This window comes from Haemaphysalis longicornis, unplaced genomic scaffold (assembly GCF_048455015.1).
Source record: "Haemaphysalis longicornis isolate Haplotype H1 unplaced genomic scaffold, Haemaphysalis longicornis Haplotype H1 scaffold_10, whole genome shotgun sequence".
Classification (NCBI taxonomy): Eukaryota; Metazoa; Arthropoda; class Arachnida; order Ixodida; family Ixodidae; genus Haemaphysalis; species Haemaphysalis longicornis.
In genome coordinates, this window is record NW_027526204.1 from 133,137,669 (window position 1) to 133,156,384 (window position 18,716).

General features: G+C 49.0%; 1 protein-coding gene across 1 annotated transcript; it reads right to left on the reverse strand.

Annotated features, from left to right (window-relative positions):
• Positions 1–11,058: 11,058 nt before the first annotated feature.
• LOC144160107 (uncharacterized) lies at positions 11,059–16,355 on the reverse strand. Its single transcript, XM_077691714.1, has 3 exons — positions 14,715–16,355; positions 11,818–12,118; positions 11,059–11,787 (listed from the first exon to the last, which is right to left on the reverse strand). Exons 1-3 carry the CDS (start codon positions 16,043–16,045, stop codon positions 11,170–11,172), a joined length of 2,250 nt encoding a protein of 749 aa, XP_077547840.1. The 5' UTR covers positions 16,046–16,355; the 3' UTR covers positions 11,059–11,169.
• Positions 16,356–18,716: the final 2,361 nt, after the last annotated feature.

The window sequence follows — 18,716 nt, forward strand, 5'->3', positions numbered from 1 at the left end:
AGACGCATGATGACATCAGCCATCTCTTCCATCGTTACGGCAGAAAAGTCTGAACCTGGGTCTATTTCAAGTATAATAGAAGGAAGGGATGCAGTAAACCTTTTTTGTAATTCCCTAGAGATCTGTTCGAGGTAATCTAAAGTTTCCTCCGGCTTCTCCACAACTGAAACAACTGTACTTGGATTACCAGTACTTTTACGGTTGCGCAGGAATGCAAACAACGCACGCCGGTTTTTCTTTTCTGAAAGCGCGGAAAAGCGACTTTTATGAAACTCCTCCTTCGCAACAGATATAGTTCGGCGGAAAATGGCGGAGTAATATTTGAAATTCACCCAGTTATCAGGGCTTTGATTGTGAATAAATTTCTTCCATGCCGCCTTTCTACGACGATAATCCCTGGCGCAATCTTGATTCCACCAAGGACTGACTCCGTCTTTTTTGGTTGAAGAAACAATAAATTGTGAGTTTTTTAGTGAACTTTTTAGTACTGTTGTTACCTCCAGAGCTCTCGTTTCCGCAGGGTCCTTAGATAGAGAGGAGAGGGCTGAGCGTAGTTTTTGTTGCATTACCTGATAATTTATTAAAGTGCGCACTACACGGTTTGGTGCGCTCGGGGAGGCTGCTACATTAAAAACAATGGGTACATGGTCGCTACTCAAGGGGCAGTCAATGGTACTCCACGAAGAAATTAATCCGCCCTTTGCAAACGTTAAATCCAAGACTGAATGTGTTTGACCCCTAAAGAATGTCGCATTGCCCGAGTTGAAGCAGACCAAGTTATTTTCTGCGGTCCAATCCAATAACCGGCAGCCGCTTATGTCTGTTTTGAAACCCCAACTAACATGATGGGAATTAAAGTCTCCTGCGACTATGACGTTTTGCTGACAGGACGACATGGCCAAATCAAGAGGATTGGTGGTAAGCACACCGGTAGGGAAATAAGCTAGTTCCTCCTGTGGCGCGTGTTCGCGCGGAATCTGATGACATCAATGATGACGACGCAGACAAGGAGGAAGACGGTGATTATGATGATGATGATGATGATGGAGAAAAGAAGAGGAGGATGCTGAAGACGAATGAAATGATCTAATGATTATAGCTATAAATAGGGTGATGATGATCATAGGAGGTATTTTCTGCATCGCCCTTCTGATATTGTAGGTATGGTTACATACATTTGGACACTCACTCGGGAAATGGAAGTTATCGTGCGCTTTTCGCTTGCGGAGACGGTAATGCGAAACGTATGGGTTTGGGGCGCCTGCATCATTAATTGACGGTTGGGCTTTTTGGAATACGTGGTTAAGGAGACCCACGTATCAAATTCAGCAGCACGCGATATGACCGCCAAAAGTCGGGGCTTTAACCGTAAATCTCGCGACAAAGGGTTCACACGATTAAGGTATAGATGCAGTCGCTTCGGTTGTAATGTGTCCTTTTCCGCTGTCACGGCGAATCAAGGGCATTGATCTGTATCCCCTAGACGGTTTATTTCCTAGCATCCTCACAACTCCTTCTTGGTAAAAAGCTTCTTTCCAGCATTTCCCCCTCTTCGTCTTTCACTTTGAAAATGGTAAAAAAGTGATCCTGCCACCTTGATGAAAGCAAATCCAACGGTTGATACGTCGACACAATGCCGAGGGCACTCACTTCGTTTATTTTCTCCGAGTTCATGCTTCATGAGTCATTACAATGGCGAACAGCTTCCCCAGTTTAAAGTCCTTTTGAGTATTTTCACGGGTGCTGTGGGAAATGAAGACCTCCCTTTACTTAAAGGAGCCCTGAAGAGAAAATACAACTTCGTTTAATTTGAAAGAAGTAGGATTCAGTATCTCACTCAGCTCCATTACAGCCACAAAAGATGTTTTTTAACGAAAAAGAAAGCAAGAAGTATTTAAAAACTTTCAAATTTTACGCCACAGTGACGTGTTCTGAGCAAGAATGACGTCATACGGGCCAACAATAAAACATTATTTTAATTGCGTTAACTGCACGTTAGCATTCAAGTTATGCGGTCAAATGGAACTAGAGGCTTCATTACAGACGTCCAGTCATGTGTCATCGCGACAGGTCAGTTAGGCGGCCGCCAATCGCACAAACAAGGTTCTGTGACGTCATAGGAAAGTTGGGGGAAATTGGCTAGGGGTCCCGACTGCTTCACACGTTTTTCGTTCGAAGATTGCAATGATATTGGTATCATTGTTATCGGGACTAAGCAGACTTTCTAATAAACCCAACTTGTATTTTGTCTTCATGGCTCCTTTAAGCACTGTCTGAGTGCACAATTCATAAAATTCGGAAGCAAAGAATAAACTCAGGTAGCACAGGATAGGAGCGGTTCGAGGTCAACAGAAGAGGCCTTCGTCTTTCAATAGGTCCTAGGTAGGGCAATGATTATCGTCACAATCATCATAATCATCACCTTTCTCGTGGTAGTGATGATTATGATGAGGATGATGACGGTGGCGATAATGATAATTAGTGCCTTAAAATGCAAATTTCTTAGTTATTTATTTATGCACGTAGCCTAAGGGCCCGTGGGCATAACGTAGGGGGGTTTACTCACGAAAAACACATTTAAGCAACAGTTGTGAACAAAAGTACACCGCATGAACAGGAGGAACAACAACTACTTAAAAAGTGATGGGAGGCAAGAAGCCTGGAAACAGAACAAGTGCTCCAACAAGAAACCGCAGTACCTCAATCGACACCTAAAATATTAATTTACGAGGAAATAGGGAAGAGCAGTTTCAAAAGATGACATCTCAGTTAAGCCTGCTATGTGGGACGGTAGCGAATTCCATTCAATGATACTGAGTAGTAGCGGGAGATATTGATAAAAGTTCGTTCTGGCTAAGTACAACGGTCCAGGTAAACTAGCTTTTACACTTTGGTGTCCATTACGCTTTACGCCATTGGTGGCGCCTCATTGTATCGCAACTAACGAGACGTATTTGATGCATTTAGCAGTTAAAGCTTTTGATGACGTTTGGATTTTAAGGGCGCAAGGCCAACTAAGGGCAAAGAGCGCCAAAGAAAAGTCATTTCGTCAGAGTGACATGAAAGTAAGAGTAAAACATTTCAGTACAGTTAAAGCTTTTATGCCGTGGGCAAACGGCCTGACCGTCACATTTCGTGATGGGCATCTGTCTTGCTGAAAAAGGCGAATTTTCATACGTCTTTACAGAACTGATAAAGGTGCCAGATGCCCTCAGCCTACTCCATTTCTACCAATCAATAAACTAGCGAATAAAAAAATACATAAGAAAGAAAAAAGAAACAAAGAAAGAAAGAGAACGGCAATGTACCGTTCTCCCGTGATAATTGTTATCTCCCTTTCTCCTTTTAGCAATTAAACTGGCCACTCGGGCCACTTTGCCCTCATTTTATGAGCTATTTTCAAATCGCACGTGTGTGACAATGACGTCGTAAGCCTTTCCGAAAAGTTTCTGCAAGAACGCTTTTTACAAAAACCGGGTGATGTGAATGGTAGACCCTTCTGGGTTGCATCAGCTTCGACTCGCGAAATCGTTCCATATTCCGAATAGTGGGAAGGCTGTCTTGGTATTACTTGTGAAGTCGTCAAACCGACCAACTTGTGTCCTTGGTCACCTGACAAGGGCTAGGCGTTGTCAGGCGGCCTAGGACACCTTCGTGTCTTCGACAAATATGCGCGGCTGTCAACCATGCTTTTCCCGTAATGCTACGTTGGTACGCTTAAATTCCCGCCGAGCATTTCAGTGCAGTTTCTGTATTGGAATTACACACCGAGGCCTATTAGCCGACTCCTTCATAGGTCGCTAAATTCTTGCCAAAAAGTTGTTTCACCGATCAGCAACCGAAGCTTCAGGGCAAAGCGTGCATCGTTACCACTGTCTGTGTCCTTGTCAGGACCCAGGCGCTGCACCCATTGGTCATCACTACGACTCGTCGCTGAGAACGCGAAATAGGGTTAGAAGTACCTTTCGAATATAGGTAAGCTAAAGTTGACATGATGCTGTATCGACTGCGCAAACCTCGGCGCATACATGCCTACGCTCACCTCGTGGCTTTCCCGCAATACTTAAGCAACTGAAAATAAGTCGGGTGGTCTCGTCTCTTAACCTTATCTAGTGGAGGCATATTCTGTGCATGGGTACGTACTTGACCATGCTTTCGTTGAATGCAGCCAGGTACAGGTCCAGATGATCCCTGTAGGTTCTCCACACGTGCCTGTCGGAAGAGCGAGAATCGAAAAAGCTTTAGACCGGTGCGAAAGCTCAGTGTACGTGTACGAAACCCCCGAATCGGATCCCACCCTAGATGAATTATTGCTTTACGCAAGTGTATGCAGCAACTAAGAAAATATTTGCGCTGCTGTGGTTAGTCGCTCATTAATTGTTAAGTCTTCGCAGGGCGAATGTTTCACCTCAAGAAGCGATAGAAAAGGGTGGCTCCGCAGGTATAGCTGCCCTGGCTTGCAAAGGAATGGCGTAACAAGCGCCCCACTAAACTAGGATATAGGGAACCTCCGCAGCTTTGAGATGACGGCAAGACCCACTGTCTCCTCGCTAACCTTTATCAGCGCCTCTCCACCTCATCTAGGGCGCCACCACAGAAACGGAAACAGACGGAAACCGCTGTGATTAAGGGCACCATAATATAAGCCCCACGCAAACTGAGGGCAGACAATCGGTACCAGAAGCAAGTGAACGGAAATTGAGTGATAGCACACCATGGATTCTCGGATGAATTAAAGCCCGGGAGCAGGCATCCGTGCCACATCAGTCTCACCCGTGAAAGTCGTGGCACGGGTTGACGCTCCAGGCCACGAGGATGACCTCGTCTCTAGCCGACGAGGTCATCCTCCTCGAGCACGGGGGGATGGGCATACCGAACGGTGGCAGGGAGCAGTCCCAGGGGGAACGCGTACACGAACGAGGCCTCGCGGTGCCAGCGTCCCGCGTTCACCTTTTAGATGCAGAGCATCTGATTCACTCGCCTTGTCCCTCCGGCGTCGTCGTCGTTGTCGTCGGCGTTGTCCACCCCTCCCCCGTTCTCCTCGCCGCGCGATCTGCGCTCTCCGCCGCTCTCCGCCGCTCACCCCCTCTCCTTTCCGATAACGAACACTCTCTCGCGAGAGGCATTGGATTGGATTTGATTTGATTTGATTGGATTGGATTGGATTGGCTTGGCTTGGGTTGAATTCGGTTGGATTGGATTTGGATTGATTGGATTAAAGTGGATTGTGTTGCGTCATAGCCGCGGCAGACGCGCTGGGGCCGGCGCATGTGCAGTACTCTCTCTTCCGCGGTTTCCTCTAATTCGGGCGCGCTGCGCATATAATCGGTGTGCCGTTCTCCGGCGAAGCAACATCCACGCTTGACTCAAACACCTAGAGTCCACGCCGCTTTACAAGTACTACGCCAACGTCGTCATCGACTGGGACCGGCTTACGCAGTCCCCTCAACGTTATGCGCGCTATAAAACGCGGTCCCTTGGCCGCTCCGCCTATGCGTCGCATCTACACAGGGATTCCCGCGAGGGGAGGTGGGAGTTTTTCCTCGAGCGGTGGGCCCGAGGTTCCGCTCACGCCTCCCTGAAGCAAGTCCCCCGGACCGTCCGGACGTTCCGAAAGAGGCACCGGCGTTCAGCCCGGCTGAGGGCTCGCCTCCCTGCTCCTGGACATCGAGCGGAGGGCCCGGAAGAAAGACGGACTCCATGGCTGTGGACGGCGAGGTCGTGTGTTCGCTTGAAGGTCTTCCTCTTCGGAAAAATACTGAAGAGGCGTCCTCGATGCGGTGGTGGTGGCGAACCAGTGAAATGGCTCATACCCACTCAGGGGGATTGGCCAGGAAATGGGCGCCTTACCGAAAGAAAGTATGTAATTTTTGTAAGGAAAGAAAAATATTTAAATCTTAGAATAGATTAGGAGTAGATGAGTAGAGAAATAAAAGTCAGGAGATTAGAGAACGAAATAAAAAAGGTAAAAACGAACACCATTGAATGAAAATTGGAAGTAAGAAGCACGAAGAAAGAATGTGGTACAAGCGAAGCAGTGAGCTAGGCACGAATCTTGTCAGGGGAATCCAGCAGGGCCAAATGATGTCTAACAGGGCAGACGGCCTGATTCCAGGATGAATGAGTGCAACGCACGGCAGAGATTCCCGTGGCAGAATCCCAGTTGCTCGTGGAAAGAACGCGCTACTTCCTTTTAAAGACGATAGTCTTTCTTGGGCTACTTAAACCCAGAAATTTTGGTCTGTCTGTATGTCTGTATGTCTGTCCGTCTGTCTGTCTGTGACCCGATTCAGCCACCCCGCCAAAGCAAAACAATGCCTGCGAAATAGTCTTATATAGTCACAGCTAAATCTACCCGTCTATATGTCCGGTGGAATGTTCATAATTGTCAACATTGTTGAAGAAGAACAAGACATTACGCAAATATGAGACAACAAATCAATACAGAAGTGATATTTGCAGTGTTCCTTTATAAAAAAATCAAACATGCTTGAATTTTCGAAATTAAATACTTCATCAACTGCAGAAAAAGAATTCACTCCGCCGTCGCCTGCTGTCGCCCGCGCCACTATAGCTCCTGGGGCCATTTTAAGAAATCAACCGGCAACAGTTACGCAAGGTTCCACTAGATAGGTTCCACGTTCTGCTTGCAACGCACGTGGAGTAGGGAAACGCGGTTCTATAAACGCTGAAGTAGGGCGCCTCGATTAACGCGCGTCTTCGCCGTACGGCAGCGTTCGCATCGAGACACCTGGTTTGGAGCAGTGGAACGCGGGAAATTTAAAATGATTTAAGCAAACCTTTGGCGTCTTTACCTTGGGAGGAGCGCGACGCAAGAGGAACAACATGATAGGTGAGCGGGAAAGCGAAGGGAGGCATTTACTTCGCAAAAGCCGATAAAGACTATCGCATTTGATGGCATTTGCAACGAAAGGAGCAGATACGCGGCCAATTTTTTTTTAGCGCGTGATCAGGCGATGGTGGTGGTTGGGGTGAGCCATACACAACTGGCGCATACCTACTCCGGCGGACTGGACAAGATTGGACAACGGGGTTTGTTTCGTGCACACCGTCGACTGCGCCCAGCTTCGCAGGTCATTAAAATTCACAAAATGGAAGGGCACTAATTTTTGTGGTTGCTGCTAATGGCACCCAGATACATAGATTACGGGACATTCGGGTCGCGAGTTCATGGACATTCTTCTGTGCTGTATTTTACGCGTGCACTAATGCAAATAACGGGGATTATCACGATGATGTTAATGAAGAAAAAAAACGCAGGTCGCATGCCTACTGTCACAGATCGCATATTTATTACAACAGGCGCGTGAAACAGGTCCTTGTGGTTTAAACATGCCTAGCATCTACCGTCTGCCAAAGTTACCCCTGGATGTTGTCCCTCTGGCGGCTGAGTGTGTTTCTGTCTTCACACTTGCTAGTGCCGGGATCCTGCTGTAGCGGGCACGCCTTGATGCGGTGGCCAATCTTGCCGCACTGGTGACACCCTCGGTCGTTGGGCCGCTGTCCGTCGGTCAGTTGCCGGGAGTCGAAGAAATAGTCCACGTGGGTGGAGTAGGTAGCGGGAAGGTTGTCTATTGGCGTTCCGAACAGGGATTCTTCCTTGATAAAGAGAGAAAGAGATTGTAGATCGTACATACGAATACAGAGATTGTACAGATGCACACACGAGTCTCACCCGTGGAAGCTGTGGCACGGGTGGCCGCCACAGGCCTCCCTCCGGCGAGATGTGCCGTCCCTGGCAGACGCCTATGACCACCTCGAGCACGGCGGGATGTGCATACCGGACGGCGGCAGGGAGCAGGACCAGGGGAACGCGTGCACGAACGAGGCGGCGGAGCCAGCCCCCCGCGTTTGCCTATTCCTTGAGCGATGGGCTCGAGGTGCCGCTTTCGTCTCCCTGAAGCAAGTCCACCGGCCCGCCCGGCCCCTTCCGGTAGAGGCACCGGCGTTCAACTCAGCTGCGGGTCTGCCTCCCTTTTTTCGGACTCCGAGCGGGTGGCCCGGATGAGGAACGGACTCCGTGGCTGTGGATGGCGCGGTCGGGCGTTCGCCTCAAGGTGTTCCTTTTCGGAAGAATACCGAGGAGGCAACCTCGATAGGGTCGTGGAAAGAACGCGCAACTTCCTCTTTCAGCACGTGATCAGGCGATGGTGGCGGTTGTGGTGACCCAAACAAAAATGGCGCATACCTACACAGGGGGATTGACCGAGATGAATATGTATTTCTTTATTGCGCCATTTTGAAACAGGGCATCAAAGGAATGGAACGCAACATGCTAAAGTTTACCTATAGGTTTAAAGAAAGAGAAACAAAGAAAATGACGTAACGGGATGCACGCGGCTGCGTGAACTACAGTAGTAGAAGTAGTAGTAATAAACTTTATTACAAGCTGTTTAATTACGGAATCCACTTTTACACCACCATGAGAGCACAACGTAGGGTAAAGAAAAAGTTGAAAACAAAAAAACAATGTGGCAAGAGAAAAGAGAAAAGTGCGGATTGTGGGGATTATGATGACGATCATCCTCGTCTTCTGCTGTCGCAACTGTGCCATAGATGAAACTGCTGCGTACCTATTGTGGGGATTGGCCAAGATGAGATTATTATTTTCGGGGAAAGTACGGAGAAGATGCTGCAAGTGAAAGGAAATAAAATGGAATAAAAAAACAAACAATGAGGGAAATAAGGACGTAGGTTTGGATTAACAACAAGACAAAATGTGGATCATCCATCTTTGTAAAACACGAAAGTGCAATGTGCCTTCACAGGCGCAGTTGAATGTTTATCGGGCATCAATATGAACCTGAATATCGCTATTTATAGGTCGTTGGTATGGCGCCGTTAGATGCATCAGCGTTAGACTCTGAATCGCACGCGCCGAAGCATTGCTGAAATCCGACTGAAACAACCGCCGCTCGCAAACCGTGCGAACGAAACCGCACGGGTTGTCAGTGAATCGCTTGGTGTACTCACGCTTCGCTGCAGCAAAAGGAGCATGACTTCAGGGTCGGCCGGTTTCTTGTGGGTGCGCTTGGCGAGCGACGTCCTGCTCGCGGCTCGCTTTGGGAAAGGTGCGACCACTTCGGTCGTGCTGCGTGGCGTGACGGTTGCGTTGCGACGGGCTCAGCTTGCGGAACGCCAGAGGGAGAGATCTCCGCTATCTCTCCCTCTCCCGGAAGAGATCTCTCCCGGAGAACTCCGGGGGCGCACAACGTTAAGTAGTTTGCGTTACGTTAATGTTGTTACACTTGTGGCAACTGCTGACGAGAGAGTGCTCGTCAGCAGTAATTTGAATGAGTCAACGATATAAGGCGCGTTCGTAGCGTACCGTTCTGTGTCGGCTTTGTGGCACAGTGGGTAGAGCAGCATGTACATTGCGTTCAGCCCGCAGGGTCGAGGGATCGAAACCTGGCGCCGGATAGTATTTATTTTTTATTTTGTAGGGAGGGGTGCGTTGCGGACTACGGACGTCAACGCGGGTGACATCGTGAGTTACTGAAATGCTCTGCATTTAAAAAACGCTAAAGCTAAAGAAAAAATTCCCGCGCCTTCCCGCGAGGGGAACACAAGTAAATGCAGAGCATTGGGGCCTCAGTACTGATTGAAGGCAGTGTTGCTTCCATCGCTTCTTCCGTGATGCTGGAGTAGCAGACACGAGTAAACGTGGGCACGAGCGTCAACCCCGGCGATAAAGGCCTCATGGAGGACGCAAGTTCCCCCAGAAACATGCCCCTTCTGTAAAACCCCTGCCACTGAAGCGACCCTGGACCACCTCCTTGGTTCATGCTCGGGCCTCCAGGCAGCACGAGTTCGTCACATGAGGGCCCTTGGGTACCACCCAGGACGACCACCTGACCTTCGCCGCTGGACGCACGGTCCCCAATACCGGCCCCTCCTCGACTTTATTGTGGAGACGGGACTGCTGGACTACATCTAGTTTATGCCAAAGGGCGTACTTGCGTAAATAAAAAAAAAAAAAGAGCGTCAACCAAGGAAGGAAGGAGCAACGCAGTGACTGAAACACGAGCGACCACTAGCCGCTATATTTGCAGCGCGCGCAGTAGAGGGAGAGCAGTACGGGGGGGGGAGAGTGCGCATGCGCAAGCAGCGCGCGCCCTTCCACGACCCACCGCGCTGCTATCACGCACCTGTTAGGCCGAGACCGCGACGGAGCGAACGGGCTGACTACGACGCATGCGCGCGCCAGCTGCTGTTGAGAGAGGAGGGAAGGAGAGGCGCACCTGCTGCGGACGCGAAACTGTTGACACCGTCCGACGCAGGAACAGGCGAGGCTAAGAAATGCTCTGCATTTAAAACATTGCTATGGCGTTCATACACTTGCCATTACCATACCTGCCAGGTTTGCCGAGATGGCATTAGGGAAATCTGACCGAAAGGGGGAGGGGGGGGGGGGTAGTAGCAACAACAGAATAAGTAACTTTACACGCCTTTTCTTTATTTACTTACAACCTAGCAGGAAATGAACTGGTTCTTCGTCCTAACTACCAACAAGCTACACCACGTAAATGTACGAAGTGGCTCACGCCTCCCTTTTCAGAAAGTCCTGGAAATTGTACTGCCAAGCGCAATACAGAACAGCAGGAACTGAACTGTTTTGTTGTTTCGTCTAAACTAACAAGCTACACCACTGGAGACTTGATAAATCTTCAGAACGGCCGTGCTCGTGCGTAAATGAAAGCGGTGGCGGCGCTGCGTTTCTATTAACAGTAAACTAACAATGGGACGAACAGGTTCACCGTCTGCGCATGGCAGACTACGATTTTTAAGCACTTTACTAATAACGATGCCAAATGGTGTCGGGTAAGATTGTCAGGTATACCTCCGGTGCATTGTGGCCAGACTGGGAAAAAGATTTGGACAAAGACGGGTGCGTTTTCGGGATATTTTTATTTCGTTCGTACAATCGTACAAAACCATGCAAATTCGGGAAACCCGGCAGGTGCGCATTACTCATTAATGACTTCACCACACATTCTTACATTAAGACATTTGTATTTAAATGTCCAGTGCTCTGTGTACACCTGTACATATAAAAACTACAGGAACTGCAACTAGGCCAGGCACGAATGGCACTGCAGCACTGTTACAAACGGCTTGGCACACTATTGTTCGAACACTATTGGCACATTATTGTCCGTCGCGCACATCGGAGACTTTTAGGTACTCTGCAATGGCCTGCCAGCAGTCATCGTTTAGCGCATCCGCCTGCTTTCCAGTCCCGGGGAAGCACCTGACGGCGTCCCTCACCACCCCGGTCACAAACAGCAAGCGAGAGCGAATGAACCCATCGGCCGCATCCAGGGCCGCCGCAGCCTCCTGTTCGGACTGGCCGGACACCTTGGCCACCTGCGACACCAGGGAAGAAGTCCAGAGGAGCGTCTCGAACGTCTGGGCGCAGCGCTTGGTCACGTCGGCCTGCAGCACAAACAGCGCCGCCATGTTGAGGAGGGCAGTGTTGCGCCTGACGGCCTCGTGGAGACGGAAGGCGGCGCGGTTTCTGGGCAGGACCTGGTCGATTGCGAACGAGGTCACAACCCTGTTCTGTAGCATGCCCTGCGACAGAATCTCGAGGTGCTTGGATCCCAGTACCTTGCAGCGGAGGGAGATCGTCGTCAGGGTCTTGTTCTGTGTCAACATGCGGGCAAAGGCCTCGAAAAAGACCAGGCGGGTGTGGTATGCGCGAATGATGAGATCGGTGACCGAAGTGTTGACGATGAGGGCCTCGGCAATGTCTTCGATGAGAAACTTTCAATAGCCGCTTACGTCGACACGCACCTCGAGCCTCTTTATGGACTGGTTGGCGGCCAGGGCTCGGCTGAGTGCGTCTGCCTTGTCGGCTTCATAGCCGTCCGCTTCGACCTTCAGTATTTTGACCTCAGTGTTGCTCGCGAGAACGTCGAACAGTTCGCACGAAAGTGTGCTAGAAAGCTTATTGATGTTCCCGAGGCTCAGTTTCGCCGGCGACTGCGACGCGAGTGCCAGCGCCACTGTGAGCGGTAGCAGGTCGGGGTCGGCCATGGGCACCACAATGCGACCATAGCAGTCAGACTCGTACAAAAGGCGAGCCAGGCCTCTCCTGCAAGATGTGACAAAAATGCTCTCATGTGAATGCAAGTCAGCACAACAGAGGGGAAAGCTTCATTGGTAATCACAAACCAGGGCAAACCGCCACCAGGGCAAATAAATGGAGGCCTCAAAATTTAGTTCAAGTTACTTCAGGCCCATGCAGTGGTCAAAGTAGCAGGGGCTACACCAAGCAGACTGAAATGTGCAACACTGCGTAATATTTAGTAATTTCATCTACTGTAACAATTCATTTTCCCATACTTACCCCTCAGAATTTCTGATAGCACTGCAGCTTGCAGTATCATGCCTGCTGTCATGCAGGTGATGCTTGTACATTTAGACACTTTTACAGGCTGCATACGCTATGAAAGAGCTCGGATGCCCTGCTGACTGAAACCTTAGCGAACAGGAAATGCTAGTGCAACAATTAGGTAATAAGCTTTTCACTTTGTTCACCAAGTGGAATATGGTGAGCAGTAACTAAATGCAGTGCCAAGAGTTACACGTGAAACTTCTATAATTATCTCTAATTGCCTCATGGGAGCTTTGTTGGCCAGAAATTGAGGATAGTAGTATAACTTCTTCAGTATGGGTATCAACAATGACAACGTAACAAATGGCCCGCCTTACAGTGTCTGTGTATGTAAATGGCAATGGTACAATGCCACTACCCTCATGCTAACATGCAATCAAATGTATTTGCACATTTTAACAAACAAAACCATGGATGCAGTGACAAGATCCAGAAATCATTTAATTGCAAGCGCGTCCATCCAGATGACCTGCCCTCGAAACGACGAAGAACTCACCATTGCCTTAGCCCTCATCCAATACCCCAGCAAAGTCAGCATCACTGATTCTAAAGCAGCCTGCAGCAGTTTCCTGTCAGGGGGGGTGGCATGAACTACCCTACGGGTCTTCAGCACTACCGTTCACCTCACCGAGAGGCAATCGCATGGACACCTGCCCATGCCCCTGTAACGGGCAACAACTTCACCCACCAACAGGCTCGTGAACTGGCCCACCAAGTCCCCGAGGTCACCGCAGCTCCAACGCCGCTTTTCACCCATCAGGATGTAACTCAATTTTACCGGACCACCCAACGAAAATTCTCATACCTCAGCAAAAGTCAGGAAATAACACTCAGATATTTACAAACAAGGGCGTACGTACACCCAGTCTGAATTAATTTATTGTTTCCCGCTCAGTACACTGCTTTATGCAAATTCTGTCCACAGCTAGGTACCCTCCATGATTAAATTCTAGAATGTGCACACAACCCAACCCTGCTACTCCTCTCCTCCTGTTCCTTTCCTGAGCTGTGGGAGACACTGTTGAGCAGCTGTGAACTTGAGGATTAGACTCTCCTGGTGACTTGGGCTCATTAAGCTCATTAAAATGTTTCTCTCTCTCTCTCTATCTATCTTCAGTACATGGACATGCCACCCTGCCCAACTGAGGTCGTGCGTTATGTGCTCTCATAATGCCGTTTGCACCCCTTTTGATGCGAGAGCATGGCGTGCATAAACAGTGCCAAAGCAAATCACTGAACTCACAGCTCCCTTCACATAACATTGACAAGTGGGCTCGTTGGTATGCAATCAGCATGATGAAGCACAGTAAACAAATGAACTTGACACCTTTGACACGACGGAAAGTTCAAGCAAAACTTTTTGGAACTAGGGATAGAAGTGATTTCATGCAGCAGGCAAAAAGTCAGACACGCACACCTTGCAGCTGGTCAAGATTTAAGTACTAAATAAGGGAGAGGGCAACATTGTAGAATGAAGCAAAAATAATACATTGGAGCAAGTCTCAGTTTTCTTAAGAAGTTGTAATTTCTCGTGTCTCAGCAACATGTACGCTCTCAAGATTACGTCTTCACTGATGCGAAGAATGAATTAGTGGTTTCTTTTTTTGTTGCACTTGCATTGCTCAAGCTTTTGGGACATGTGATGCATATATGTCACAACTCAGGGTTGAACAAACCATCCCTCCCATGCACTGCCTGGTAACCCATCAATACGTTTCGGCAATAGCAGTCGCTATTGCTAAATTTCAATGGCAGATCTCAAGCGGTCGCCGAGCTATGGTACACAGCACACTGCTCCCACGAAGAGCAGGTGCTCTAATTCCGCCTTTGTAACGCGCCCGCTCCCACTGAAGCATGACGGGAGCAGGAATTCACCGGCAGCCTTTGTGTTGAGCTCTTCCAAAAGAGTCTCCTTCCCTGCTAACGTTTTCTTTCCCGGTCTCTACTATTAGGACTTCAGTCTCGACTGCATCACCCCTGACGAAAGCTGCATCGGACTTTGCATAGGCAGGCACAAAAAAGTGCCAAAGGCGCATTTTTTATTTTTTTTTATTGTATGGTTTAACGCGCCGACGCAACGCAGGCAATGAGGCGCGCTGTAGTGGAGGGCTCCGGATTAATTTCGGGGATCTAACGTGTGCCGAAATCTCGAACACACTGGCGTTTTTGCTTTTATACCAGTATCTATCAAACGGAGAGACGGAACGAAGCAATGGCCACTAAATGATAGATACTGGCCTTACAAGTGGCATGACTCTTAGTGGCACTACCTAAGTCAATTTCAAAAACGTACCTCCTTTCTTCTCCGTCTGGAAGATAACTTGGATGATAACTTGAAGAGACGGCCTTCAGTGTCTTATTCTTCCTCAGAGCAGCACAGAACGCCGAAATGCCCTGGATGCCAACGCTGTTCGTGGAGAGGTCCAACGTTTCAAGGGTGCTGTTCTTCATGATTGCGTCAGCTAGTTGCTGCGCCGAATTGTCACACACTGTGCAATGCCGCGACACCACGTGGCGAAGCCCCCTGTTGCGACACAGTAGGTTGGCCAGGCTAGACAGCCTGGGCGGGCGGCACGGGTACCTGTACCTGCAATTGAATTGCAGGTACAGGTGCCGCAGGGTAGTGTTGGTCTCCAGGGCCTCGAAGACTGGGCCCATGCGCGCCTCCTCCACACGCAAACTCAGCTCCTCGAGCGATGTGTGGTCCTTCAAGGCCGCCGCGATGGAGCCCCACTGGCTTTCGCTACCGAGGCTCCAGTGAAGGGAGAGCTGCTTCAGCTGCCTGGCCGCTCTCACCACCCGCGCCATCGTCTTCACGTTGCGCCCCTTCAGCCCGTAACACATGAACGACAGCTCAGTCAGCGCCCTGCAGCCGATAAGGGCGGACAGGAGGGTGGCCATACTGCGCTGCGACATTGGATTGTTCGCGAAGTTGACCTTGACCAGGTGACCTTTGTTTCGGCGCAGGAGGGCAGCGATGCTCGACGCCAGCACGGGGGTAACCTTGAGCTTACAGAACTCGAAGCTCTCGAGCGCCACTAAGGACTCCAGCAATTCGTAGGTTTCCAGAAAGTTCTTCAGCTTCCAGCCGTCGCCCACGAGCTTGAGATAGCGCAAGTTGGCGCTCGAGTTCAGGGCCAGTTTTAGCCAGTACGCTGGCATCCGAAAGAGAACGTCACATTCCAGATGCACAGTCTTCACGCACCGGTGTTGCTTGAGTAGCCACGCGAAGACGAAAGCGCCGTCGCAACGGGCGTTGGTATCGTTGTCTTGGCTACCAACATCGATGGGGCGAAGGCAGTGCTCTCCGGGTTCCGACACGACAAGTTCGAGGCTCAGAGGAGCCAAAAGTCTGTTCCACGGCGTCGTGTTGCAGCACAGCCAACAAGTGCGCCCAGCGCCGTCGGTGCAGGCATCGCCGAGGCCGACGCCTTTGGATGCCAAGAATTTAAGGACTTCACCGATTCGGCTATAGATGTAGCAACTGTCCCAAGCGCCAGAGTTTTCCGTTCGCTGATCTGCTGCGTAAGTGTTCACCGTCTCTGCGGCAGGGGCATGTTGGCTGTCGGACTCCATGGCTGCCTCGGAGCCATCGCAATGGCAGTCAACCTTCAAGGGCGCCATTGTTTACTTCCGCGAGATCATCTCGACGTCGTAGATATGGCACAACCGGCGCAACTTCCACTGTGCCTTCCCGTCACCTTGCCTTGCTTGCATCTGAGTGCCACACCGAATTGAGTCTACAAAAATGACGACACGAGCGTCCACCGAAGTTAGAACACACAGAAATCCTCGAACCACGAGTGTTCACGCCGTTCACCAAGTCGATCACACAAAAGAACCGCGCAGGGGCAAAAACACGGAACAAATACCAAAGCAGCCAAACTCAACCAAGTGCACCAGCGTTCAGCAGGAAACTGTCTCGCTTAATGACTGACAATCCAGCGCGCGAAAACGCGGCACAAAAAAGAACGAGAGTTAGACAGGACAGCGCTGCACTCACAACTGATTTATTTCGAAGAAAACATTGGTCATATATACAGATCAGTCTCCCACGTGGCGGTAACTTATTGCACCCGATAACCACAAACAAAAAAACGCAATCATTAATCGGTTTGCACATGTGTAGTCTTTGGTTTACTTGGTCATGCAAAGGCGTCACTCAGATACGCGTATTCCCGGTCATGCAGCACTATTGAGGGCATACTTATACAACGGTCAGCAGCTCGTCTGATTTGAAAGGCCTCGATAATTTCCCGTGTTGTTTTATCTTTGTGTCTCGACAACACAGTGGTTTCATTAAAAAGCGGCTCACAATCTTGTTTGCAGCAGTGTTTTGCCAGGTGGCTGTGTGGATTCGTTTTAAATGAACGCTGGTGCTCGGACAACCTGGTGTTCAGACACCTCCCGGTTTGTCCCACATATATATGTCCACACCGAAGTGGTAACATATACACGACACCCATTGCACATTTCACAAATGGGTCTGAATGATTTATCGGGCACACTTTTTTTGTATTCCGGGAAGCTAATCTTCGGTCAACCCTACTGCACAATTTTCCTAATTTATTTGGAGCCGAGAATACCACGTCGACAGCGTATCTTTTTGCCACGTTTTTTAAGTTATGAGAGAGCCGGTGCTTATACGGTATCACAACGGGGTATCTTTTTCTTTGCCTTGGCACTCTTAATAAAAAAGGTCGTAAAAAGGTAGTAAAGGCCGCATTTACTAACTCCTTACGAACCTTACTACTCCGCGGTTTTGTACGTAGGCTCTGGCACTAACAACTGCATGGATAGTAAATTAACTGAGTGTAGGAAGTGGTAGCACTAGATTAAGGTCGTGCTTATGACTAGGTTGTGCATGGCCAGTTAGTAAACGCATGTAGCTCAGAAGAGTGCTATCGCTGGCACTTTACTAGTGTGGGTAGTGGTGCTTACTGCCTGCTTCGGTTAGTAATTTTGACAAGTGCTGCATTTACTACCTCCAGTTACTAAGTACCTAGTGTATACTGGGACAAGTAACTTGTTAGTATTCCATTAGTGAATGCTCCGACCTTTTTTTTAAGAGTGGGTGGCTGCGTCACAGAACCTGCCGTATCTTTTCCTTTTATCCATTTGACTAACTTCTGCACGACCATGAGGAGAACATTGTCAGGGTAGCCAGCCGTCTGCATTCTACTTATCTGGTTCGAGAAGCTGTCATTCAGCTGATGGTCACATGACTTTGAAAGGGCTGAGCGTAATGAAGAAAATGCGATCCCATTTTTTATTACCTTCGAATGACCCGATTTGAAGTTTAGCACTGGTTTTTGAGATCTGGGACGGTAACACCAGCATACATGACCTGTATTGAAAGTTAATTCTAAATCCAAAACCTGCAGTTTGTTCAGTTTTGGCAGCTCAAATGTGAACTGTAATAAATCAGTTGTGAGTGCAGCGCTGTCCTGTCTAACTCTCGTTCTTTTTTGTGCCGTGTTTTCGCGCGCTGGATTGTCAATCATGAACATTCACCAACTCGCCCATATCACAGTCCTCTTGTCTCGCTTAATGTAAAAAGCGCAGTAATGGACGGATTTTTTATTGAGATAAAAATATATTTGGCATGGCTACTTAATTGTCCAATATATTTAAAATAATTTTTGACTTTTTGTTTTGGTGCATAATGATGATAATGCCAGATAATGCTAATTAATGGCCTCCTCTTTGAATTGAGGTGACTGCCTGCGCTATCTAGCTTATCTTAGTCATTGAATTAATTTCAGTTAACCCTCGACTCACATTCCTTTTTACTTCTGCCCTGCCGCTTCCCCTGACTGGGATCACACTTTGTCGACTTCTTCCCTGCTTTTTTTCTCCGCTGCTGACCAGTTAATGGTTCCATAGAGTTTCAGGAAGTAGGACGTTCCCCCCCCCCTTCCCCCCCCCCCCCCCCCCCAATTCTAGCTGGCTGAATCTTTTGGCGTTCTGTTGCTACGTCTTCTGTAAGGATATTATCTCTGTGACGTGGTCGATTGTTTCTTTATTCCTGCCACAACCCACACATGTCCCATCCTGGGGTGAATATTCGCTCATGTAAGTTCGAGTTCTCATGCAGTCAGCCCGGGCCTCATAGAGCCTTTCCGGATCGCAGTCCACTCACATGAGCACACCTGATGAAAAACAAACAAAAAACAGCCGGTGTGCCCGAAACGCGCTACACCATTTATATTTTTATATTAGCAAGAAATATCAATGCAATTAAAAGAACTGACACTCGAGCCTACGAAAGCTTCCCAACGTACGCCAACGTAAA